Here is an 11403-nt window from a genome sequence, read left to right as displayed (position 1 = left end):
TGTTTCCACTCAACAAGACAGGGCATTGTGCACATTCAGCAGTCAGAATCAAATGGAACTCATTTGCACAGATGTTTTGTACCATGGGATTCAGTTCATTTCCTGTCGATTCAAAAGGTTAGCAACAGCAATCAACTCCAATATATTGTAGCATTCTAAAAAACTGAAGCATGCCACACAGCAAAACTGTCTTACTTACAACATGAAATACTGTTGCATGCTACAAGCCACATACTTTTCCTTTAGTCTAAACTCATCTCTACTGCTCTATGATTTACTACACACATCAACATGTATGCGCAGATGTTTCTTCAGATTACTCTGATCACTGAATGACTTATTACATACATCACAACAAAATGGCTTTTCCCCACTATGCATGCGCTGATGTTTCTTCAGAAGACTCTGTTGACTATATGACTTATTACATACATTACAACAAAATGGCTTCTCTCCACTATGTATGAGCTGGTGTCTGTTCCGATGACTCTGATCACGGAATGACTTATTGCATACATCACAGCAAAATGGCTTTTCACCACTATGTATGCGCTGATGTGTCTTCAGGTTACACTTGTGACTAAATGACTTATTACATACATCACAGTAAAATGGCTTTTCCCCACTATGTATGCGCTGATGTATCTTCAGATAACTCTCATCACCGAACAACTTATTACATACATCACAGCAATATGGCATTTCGCCACTATGTATGCGCTGATGTTTCTTCAAATTACCCTGCTGAATAAATGACTTATTACATACATTACAACAAAATGGCTTCTCTCCACTATGTATGAGCTGATGTCTGTTCCGATGACTCCGATCACGGAATGACTTATTGCATACATCACAGCAAAATGGCTTTTCACCACTATGAATTTGCTGATGTATCTTCAGATTACGCTTCAGACTAAATGACTTATTACATACATCACAGCAAAATGGCTTTTCCCCACTATGTACGAAAACATGCTTCTTCAGATTACGCTTCAAAATGAACGACTTATTACATACATCACAACAAAATGGCTTTTCCCCACTATGTATGCGCTGATGTATCTTCAGAGTACTCTGATCACCAAATGACTTATTACATACATCACAACAAAATGGCTTTTCCCCACTATGTATGCGCTGATGTATCTTCAGAGTACTCTGATCACCAAATGACTTATTACATACATCACAACAAAATGGCTTTGTGCCACTATGTATGCGCTGATGTTTCTTCAGATTACTCTGATCACTGAATGACTTATTACATACATCACAACAAAATGGCTTTTCCCCACGATGTATGCACTGATGTGTCTTCAGATTACTCTGTTGAATAAATGACTTATTACATACATCACAGCAAAATGGCTTTTCCCCACTATGTATGCGCTGATGCCTCTTTAGACCACTCTTAAGGCGGAATGACTTATTACACATGATGCAACAAAGTGGCTTCTCCCCACTATGTATGCGCTGATGTTTCTTCAGATGACTCTGCTGACTGAATGTCTTATTACACACACCACAACAAAATGACTGCTCCCCACTATGTATGTGTCGATGTGCTATCAGAATTTGCTCTTGACCGAGTGATTCATCACACTCATCACAGGAATATCGTCGCTCCTCACCACGTACAGGTTGAAGTTCATTCAAATTACCCTGGAAAATGAGAGTAAATAACATGAAAAATCCTAATAGGAAGAGAAATAAGTTTGAAGTCCAAATACATTGAGATGTTAAACTGGTAGGCATGAGAGTTGTGACAGAGATGGGAGGGAGGGATAGAGAGAGCGCACATCAGCATGTATAGAGGTTTCTGATTCAACAAAAGTTAAGCTGAATTGCCACTGTTTAACAACTACAATATTAAATAAAATTATGCATTTGTAAGGCTGGACAGGCATCTAATTAATAGTGGATATGCTCCTAAAATGAAATAACAATAAAGGCTGACCTAAAAATGATATTAAGAAAGGCTGTATATGGCCCAGCAAAACCCCACCTACACGTGACCCCATATAATAAACAGGATTATTCAAAAGAATTAACCGATTTCGTGGCGCATTGCTTCAGTTCTCAAGCATCGTCATGGAATGAGTCAGTAACCATTTCAAAGAGGAGTTATCTAAGTTGTGAAGGGCTGCCACAGGGGCGCTGAAGTCGCGTCATTCTTCCAGCAATGTTCAGTTGTTCGCTTACCCTCGGAATGGCGAGTCCTCTGCAAAACGCGTTCTGCGTTCTCAAGTTCGCGAAAACAAATTCGGTTGTCACAGTGCAGCGTGCGTTTCGAAGGTGATTAGGCATTAATCCGCCCTGTCCTAAGAACATTCGACAGTGGTTTCGACAGTTTCAAGAGAGTGGGAGCCTGTGTAAAGGAAAAAGATCAGGACGACCACGAGTCTCGGAGTAACAAGTGGCGAGAATCAGTGATGCGTCTGAGAGGAGCCTGCGGAAGTCATAAAATCGAGCTAGCCGTGAGCTTGCGATTCCCTCAATCCACTGTCTGGCGTGTGCTAACAGTACGACTACATTTGAAACCATACACACTGCAGCTCGTTCAGGCACTTACCAATTATGACAAAAGGAAGCCGATGGAATTTTGCAATTCGATGCTGGACATGATGGAAGACAAAACCTTCATTTCACATTTAATTTTTAGTGACTTTTCACTTGAGCGGCACAGTCAATCGTCACAATGTGCATATTTGGGGAACAGAGCACCCACATGAAACAGTTGATGAAAGTGATTCCACTAAGGTGAACATCTTCTGTGCTGTGTCTCAGGACAAATTTATGGTCCCTTTTGCTTTGAAGGAAACACCGTTACAGGACAAATCTATCTCGATATGCTCCAAAACTGGCTCTTCACTTCACTGCAAGCAGATTCGCATGACTTCATTTTTCAACAAGATGGAGCACCGCCCCATTGGCACCCGATTGTCCAAGCTTTTTTAAATGAAAAAGTGCCCAAGCGATGGATTGGTCAGAAGGGGGCCAAAGACCTTGCTCTTTGTGCTTGGCCTGCGAGATCCCCAGACCTCACCGTGCGTGATTTCTTCTTGTGGGGATATGTAAAATATCATGTTTATGTTCCACCGCTAACCACTAACCTCGAAGACCTTAAACATCGCATAACAACAGCTATTAACTCAGTGCATCATGATATGCTGATACCCGCCTGGGAGGAATTCTCTTATCGCACTGATGTTGCCCATATTGCAGGTGGTGGCCACATTGAACACTTGTAAGACAGGAAATAAAAGTTGATTGTGAGTAGAATACTTGTGACTTTGCTGGAGTTATGTATTACTTTCCTTTAATAAAATATTGCGTAATAAAATCGGTTCATTCTTTTTGAATAACCCTGTGTATACAGGGTGTTTCACGACTTTAGGGCATAACTGCAGGAGGTGATTTCCTAGGTCTTTGTGATCAAAAAAGTTCATATAAACATGTGTTCGATTTTGGATGGTTAGGGAGTAATGCCTGTTTTAAACTCAGAATAGAAGGTAACGATTACCGACAATGAACGGAACAAAATAATAAACCGGCATAATACATGATACATTTAAAGTATGAATGTAAAATTAACTTCGTGAAATTACCTTTAATTTGAATTTATTGGTGCTTCAAGCTGATTTTCGAAAATGCCACCGCCGGTCGCAACACAGGCTGCCGCTCGGTTGTGAACTGCCCCGGACATACCAACCCATGATGCTTTAGGTACCTCTCAAGTGTCGAAATAACAAGAACACTCTGCCCATAGGTGGCTAAAAATAGCGACCTGCCAGAAGACAGACGTGGTTCACACAAGGGTGTGTACGGGAATGAAAAACGGTCATAACTCCATAACCGTTCAAAACCGGTCACATGTTTATATGAACTTTTTTGATCACAAAGTCCTAGGACACCTCCTGCAGTTATGCCCTAAAGTCGTGAAACATCCTGTATATACAGAATGTTCCAGGAGGAATGTGCCAAACTTCGGGAGGGTGTTCCTTATGTTAAAGTATGCCGATATAACCCAAAACACCTATGTCCAAAGTTGAACGGTTACGGAGATAATGGCCCGAGAAAAGTGTGGTCTTCTGGCGGGTCCACGCACTATATCTGGCAGCTGAGACGTCTTATCTATGTTTGTCCTTGAGTGTGGTGATTCACAATAGCAGTAAGCTCATGTGCTACGTACAGAGTATGTTGCGGCGGCGTCGTGAATGGTTGGTAATTAGTTTTGTGGAGTTGCTGAAATGCCTTTCGCGTTTTCACATGTGGAATATTGTGATATGCATTTTGTGTGTGGATTTTGCGGTGGCACTGCATGTGCTGCTTTTGAAGAATACCAAAGGCGTTTTCCCGGTCGAAGGATTCCATCTCGAAGTGTATTTACGCGAATGCACCAGGCATTGCGTGAGACTCATTCTCTTCCGAGTGTTTCTGTGCAGTTGGAAAAAGAGGATGTACAAATGAGAAACACACAAGAGAACGTTCTTGAGATGGTTGAGAGAAGTCCGTGTCTGTGCACTCGTAGAATGGCCTCTCGCATCGGCGTATCACGTATGCAGGTGTGGCAAACTTTACATGACGAAGAGCTGTATCCTTACCATGATCAAAGGGTACAACATCTGGAACCAGGCGACCATGCTCAGCGTATGGATTTCTGCCACTGGATAAAAGCTCATCCCAAACTGTTAAGCGTCATTTTATTCAGTGACGAGGCGTCGTTCACCCGGGACGGTGTAAATAATTTACGAAATATTCATACGTTGTCCCATAATAATCCACATGAGATAAGTGAAACGAAATTCCAAAAGAGATTTTCCGTGAATGTACATTTAATACAGTTATGTAGTCTGTTTATACCAGTATGCGCAGTCAGCCATATTACGTCAGCGCTTGCCAGTCATGTGTCATGTATAGTGCTTGGAAACCCTAAGGACAATTATAACATGGTGAGTGAGTATTTTGTACTTCAATTTTATGGCTTCACGTCACTCACAAGTTAGTTTGATGTTACGTACATTGTTAACATTATAGAATCCACATATTCCTGCCAGTTTTAATATGTATTTTGAAATCAACAAGTGTGTAACACCGGTCAAAGTTTGACACTTCTCTGGCCATTATCTCCGTAACCATTCAACTTTGGACATAGGTGTTTTGGGTTATATCGGCATACTTTAACGTAAGGAACACCCTCCCGAAGTTTGGTCCATTCCTCCTGGGACACTCTGTATATAGGTGTGTGTGTATATATAAAACGCCTCAAAAAGATGCAACAGCATTGCATCAGTTCAATAGACATGTCCACCCTGATACCATGAGCAAATCCATATGAGTCATCTCCTAGGCTGTCACACAAGATTCCTTGACAGTGTAAACGTTTGGTTTTTGCCAGAAAATGACCACTACTTCTGGATGTACATAAAATCTATACAGAAATATGCACTCTACACAACAATATTCAATATTTAAAGCAAAGCAGACACCATCGTATCAACATTTAGTTTTAAATTTTAAAAAGTGAGCTGGAAAAAGCTATCAAGGACATGAGGAATGGAAAGGCTACAGGAGATGATGATGTACCTGGAGATGTGCTTAAGTTACTGGGAGAAGGTGGTTTGAGAACACTGACAAAACTAATAATCACCATATATGAAACTGGGGAGTGGCCCAAGGACTTTACAGAAGTGACAATGATTGCCTTAAAGAAAAAGACAAAAGCTGCAAAATGCAGCGACCATCGCACAATAAGTCTTATTGCACATACACCAAAGATAATAGCAAAGATACTTAAAAGAAGAATTGAAAGGAAAACAGCGGATATACTTGGAGAGGATCAGTTTGGATTTAGAAGAGGAAAAGGAAACAGTGATGCAATTGGGATGATGAGAATTATAGCAGAACGAACTTTGGAGATAGATGAAGAACTGTGTGTTTGCTTCACAGACTGGCAGAAGGCATTTGACCATGTAAACTGGACCAAATTAATGCAGATCCTAAAGGGAACAGGTATTGATTGGCGTGAAAGAAGATTGATCAGCAAATTGTACATGGATCAGAAAGTTAGAGTATGACTGGACAGAGGGGAGACAAGAAGTGTGAAGATTGGAAGAGGATTTTGATAAGGATGCTGTTTATCACTAATTTTGTTCAACTTGTACAGCGAATGCCTTACCAACGCTCTGGATGGACTTGGAGAAGTCAAATTAGGAGGACAAATTATTCAAACTGTGAAATATACAGATGACCTTGTGTTAATGGCTAAGGAAGAAACTGTGCTACAGGGTATGATTGATAGACTAATCGAAATTGGAAGGTGCTATAGCATGGAAATGAATGTGGAAAAAACAAAAGTAATGAAAATTTTGAGAGAACCAACCCCAGTCACAATAAAGATAGACCAAAACAACTGGTGAATGTGAAATGTTGTAAATATTTGGGTAGCTTGTTAACAGATGATGGGAGGTGTACTAGTGAAATTAAATCCAGGATTGCCATGGCAAAAGCTGCATTTAGCAAGAAAAATCTTTTTACCAGCAAATTGGACTTAACCTTTAAATTCCGGTAATGGCTACGGGACGGATTTAATTTAAATGTCAGCAATTACGTAGCTGATTCCAAAAGTAAGATCTCCAAAGCGCTGGGTAATTTTTCGTGTGGCTGTTGGCAGCCGTTGCATTCGTTGCTTCCCCCACTCCCTCCAATACCACCAAGCATGCGCGCACGTAGCTAGGACGCTCAGTCTTGGCACGGTTGCCGTTAGAAATGGAGCTCCCGATTCGCGCAGTTATTCGGTTTTTGAACGCAAAAGGGACTAAACCAATTTAAATTCATCGTCAATTGGTGGAAGTGTATGGTGAGTCGTGCATGGACATAAAGAACGTCCGCAAGTGGTGTAGGGAGTTTGAATCTGGTCGTACTGCAATACATGACAAAAAAAGAACTGGGAGACCGTCAATTTCTGACGAGACAGTCGCGAAGATTGAGCGAATCATGTGTCAGGATAGGCGCGTCACACTCGATGATCTCTGCAAGGGCACAGCGCAATCGTTACTGGCTCTACTGTCGGTTCCCACGCTCCCCTAGGTGCAGATGGGGTATCCAAGCTAGGAGGAGGAAGCTACACTCAGTTCAGCGGCTAAGATACAACAATACAATTTTAATAACAAAATATACAATACATAAATAACCAAAAGACACCTTTGACCAAAAAAACACAGACAACCAATTTCCCGTCGGCACCCCTTGTGTCGACGCTAGAAATATCAGGCGTTAAGCACTCCTGCCATCTAAACTCAAGTCTAAATTCTAAGACAAAAAAAAACCCCAAACCAAAAATCTAATACACGCGTCGCAAGCGTTCAAGTAACGGTTCGCGACCGCAGGCAGTCCTTACCGGCCAGCAGATAACACCAAAGGGAATTTAGAACCGCCCCAGCCGAAAGCAATCTTTTCCACCACAAACCTGCTGGCTAGTAAACAACCTTCGAAGTCGACTTGGTCTAAACGACTGCACTGCACAAGTCTCCCCTTCACAAGAGGGTACCTGGGACCACGTGACTATGTCAGGATCCCGCATAGTGGGGATGGAACTGTGACAGGAAAGATGATGATGTCATCGTGAGCGAGCTAAAGCTTAGCACGGCTCACTATCCCCCCCTTCTCGAAGAGCATCTCTCATCTAATCTCTCGCACACAGAGCTCCTCAAGAGTTCCAATGCTCTATTTATATCACCCCCACAGTGTGTCCAGTTTCCGCCCTAAATCCTCCGAAGACACATGCCGAAATAGAAGTCCCTTCATCGTATAGGGCTCCTCGGGGTCCTACTCACTCCCTTCACTTTGCCAGCTACACGCTTGGCATCTTTGACAAGGAGTCCAGAGTATAGCCCTACAGTGCACTCGGCGCAGACACGTGTTCGATCCACAAACGTTCCGGCCATCCATGGCTGACCGATAAGATGTTTTCTTCCTCACTAGCTCCTGCCGCTGTCCGATAAAGGGCCCACACGGACAACAGCACCGGAGCCGGGAGAGCTTTCACTTGATGCGAGTCGACACGAGTTGGCTGGCGGATTGTTGACGCTGTGGGGGGGGGGTTGCTTCCGAAGATCGCCATTTCCATCCCACCTAGGATAGGCAATGGAGGGGACTAGGATACCATCCTGCTCGAAAGAAGAATTGTGCAGTTAACTAACACTGAAATACATCCTTTTAGCAAGTTAATAGCAAGTAAATACATCATTTAGTAAGTTAATAGCAAGTACATACTGATACTAAATAATACATCATTTAGAAACATCTGAATGACAGAGCAAACCAATACACAATGTAATCACTCAATTGAAATATGTCTCTTCAATTGCGAGACATGTGCTTTCCTGACAATCACTCCAGTATCTGAATTTGCCAACTGAACTGTTACCGGCGAAAGGAATCTTACAATCTTAAGTGGTCTAGACCACCTATAGTCCAACTTGGCGGAACGCTGCTGGGATTTCGAACTTAACGGATGCGTTCTCACTAGGACCAAATCGCCCACACGAAACTCTGCTCGCCTCCTCCCTGCGTCATAGCGAGCAGCAACCCTGGCGCGGGCCTTTCTCAAATTATTTAAGGCCGTCTCCCAGAATTCCTCCCTACTCCTAGCATGCTTATCTAAGTCCAGTTCGGACAATTTCCATTTTAGCCCCAAGGGATGGTTCAAATCTCGACCGAGAATCAGCGAGGCTGGAGTGGCTGCAGTCGACTCGTGCCACGCTGAGTTGAAGGCTAGAGCTAGCAAGGACAGATGTTCGTCCCAGTGCGTATGCTGGGAGTTATGGTAGATAACTAGCGCCACCTTCAAGTTGCGGTTGAAGCGTTCAACCTGGGACGCCTGAGGATAATAAGGGGAGGTGGTAATATGGCGAATTCCCCAGGAAAAACACATATTGTAAAAGCTTCTCGATTTGAATACCGCAGCATTGTCTGACACAATCGACTGCGGTACTCCAAACGACGGAAAGAACTTCTCCATTAGACAGGTCTTCACGACCTCCGACGATATTCTCCTGACTGGATACATACAGACAAATTTCGAAAATCCGTCTAACACCACCAACACGGCGATATTTCCTTTTCGACTCCTTACGATAGGACCCACAAAGTCTATGAATACACGCTCGAGAGGGCGTGTCACCACTTCACTACTATGAAGGCCCACCTTAGTATCAGGAGCCGGCTTAGCTCTCTGGCAATCCTCACATCGCCTCACAAATGCGTAAACCTCGCGCCTCACGTCTGGCCAGAAAAAAACCTTACTAATCCGGTTCAGCGTCTTCATCATTCCTAGGTGCGCGCTCAAGTGAGAGCTATGAAAATACTCTAGCACCATAGGTCTCAATGACTCGGGCAGAAGATAGCGCCTTCCCCAACCTCTCGAAGGGTGATAAACTAAGGCGCCATTCAACAACTTGAAGTTTTTCACAGTTGAATCTCCTTGGGCTACCTTCCGATGAATCTCCGTACAGAAAGGATCTTTCTTCTGATGTTCCCTGATGGACTGGAAGGCTTCGGGTAGATGTCCCAAGATTAACCCTGAAAACGTAACTCCTTCACCCAGTTCCTCATTCGCCATCAGACATCGTTCCTCCGTTGTCTCGATGGTATAAGGCAGGTTCGATCCTTTTAATGGTATCCAAGACATCGCATCTTATAAAGGATCGAGAGGAGCCGGAATCTAACATCGCTGGTAAACAAAAGTCCCCAATACGTACAGTCACGAAGGGAGAGGGCCGCGAATCCCTAGGAAAGAAAACTCTGCGAGGTGGACTTAGATTCGGCACTCGGGACCCACCACTTACTCCCGCGCGCCGAGATCGTTTCCCGAACTTCCGGGAGCCCGCCTCTGGTGAGGCCTAGATGGACAGTCACTCAACTTATGCCCAGGCGCTCCACATCCCCAGCAGCTGCGTCTAGAATCGGCCTTGGCAGCAGGTGTCCGGCCTATTACCATACCACTTGCAACCGGCCGGGAGACACACCCCTGTTGAGCGGAGGCAGTCGTCCGCTTACGCTGGTTCTCGACAGCCACTGCTTCCGCTACTGTAGTAGCGAGCGAAAACAAATCTTTAATAGACTCGGGCCGAGTTGCAAATAACAAATACGATTTTACTTTGGGATGTAAATTCTGCAGCATACGCTGCACTATCAGAGCTTCCGAGCCAGAAAATCCTAGGATATCCGCCGCCGCTACCACTGACATGACGTAACTATTCAAATCTTCCCCTGGAGATTGGAACCTCTGAAGGACATGCGACGCTAGAAAGCGTTCCTTCACACGACAAGGAAGAAACGTGGAAATTATTTCCGTTTGAACCAGCCCCCAGCTTTGGGTCGTCCCTACGTGTGCTCTCAGGATTTGCGTAATCCTTCCCGACGTTCTGCTAACCAGAAGCGCCATGAACTCAGAATCTGAAACCAATTTTAGGTCAAAAATCCCCTTTGCCCGGATCAAGAAAGTTAAAATTTCTTCCGGGTCTGTACCAGACAGTACCGGAATAGCCGAAATTAAATCGGTCGCCAACTTAAGTTTGACCTTACTTAAACAATACCCCTGATAACCCACAGAATCAGTACTTTGCAAAACTGGCTTCGTAACTACAGACGACTTAGCTGTACTTGGAAAAGGCAAGCAGAGCTCGATGGCCGTCCATTTTTCCTTAACTCGTTTCCGCAAGTCATCCAGCGTTCCGTCAGTAGACAGGCCCAGTTGACGGGCCAACTCCTTCGCCTGCTGCTTGGACAAGTCGTATATCCACGCTAACGGCATTTCATACAAGCATGGAACACAACAATAACGTTAGTACAAATAGCAGTACTCTCTAGCCGAGCCAGCAACACCCTGTTCCAAAAGTACGTACACTCAAACACTACGTCTCCTAACCAGGACAGGGACTACGAAACAAGAGAGAATCTCTCTCTTAACTTAACCACGCTCTGCTACCATCTGCACCGCGCCCTTCCGCTTCCTCTCCACCTATTACTAAGAATCATTACTATTACGAAGCGGAAGGGCACAGCGCAATCGTTACTGACTCTATTGTCGGTTCCCACGCTCCCCTAGGTGCAGATGGGGTATCCAAGCTAGGAGGAGGAAGCTACACTCAGTTCAGCGGCTAAGATACAACAATACAATTTTAATAACAAAATATACAATACATAAATAACCAAAAGACACCTTTGACCAAAAAAACACAGACAACCAATTTCCCGTCAGCACCCCTTGTGTCGACGCTAGAAATATCAGGCGTTAAGCACTCCTGCCATCTAAACTCAAGTCTAAATTCTAAGACAAAAAAAAAACCCCAAACCAAAAATCTAATACGCGCGTCGCAAGCGTTCAAGTAACGGCTC

At 43.9% G+C, this 11403-nt stretch overlaps 2 protein-coding genes across 6 annotated transcripts in view; both read right to left on the bottom strand.

Annotated features, from left to right (window-relative positions):
* Positions 1-360: 360 nt before the first annotated feature.
* Positions 361-3719, bottom strand: LOC117282100 (gastrula zinc finger protein XlCGF71.1-like; the record flags this gene model as incomplete). The annotated part of the gene is made up of 2 exons (XM_033750419.1): positions 3712-3719; positions 361-1081 (listed from the first exon to the last, which is right to left on the bottom strand). Coding segments are annotated over exons 1-2 (729 nt in total), but the record flags the coding sequence as incomplete, so codon positions are not given.
* The window catches only part of LOC111861692, a 23151-nt gene continuing 13328 nt past the window's right edge, over positions 1581-11403 (bottom strand). Inside the window, exon 6 of one of the 5 annotated variants that reach the window (XR_004512712.1) lies at positions 1581-1665. Coding sequence is in view for 2 of the 5 variants with exons in the window: in XM_033750421.1 (XP_033606312.1) it covers positions 7983-8171 (189 nt within the window). In the remaining 3 variants the exon portion in view is untranslated. Of the gene's footprint in view, positions 1666-3682; positions 3791-7145; positions 8172-11403 lie in introns of those variants that run through there. The other 4 variants (XM_033750422.1, XR_004512714.1, XM_033750421.1 and 1 more) reach the window with 4 other exon arrangements.

The sequence above is a fragment of the Cryptotermes secundus genome, unplaced genomic scaffold, assembly GCF_002891405.2.
Source record: "Cryptotermes secundus unplaced genomic scaffold, Csec_1.0 scaffold201, whole genome shotgun sequence".
Classification (NCBI taxonomy): domain Eukaryota; kingdom Metazoa; phylum Arthropoda; class Insecta; order Blattodea; family Kalotermitidae; genus Cryptotermes; species Cryptotermes secundus.
This window is presented reverse-complemented; position numbering and strand designations above follow the sequence as displayed.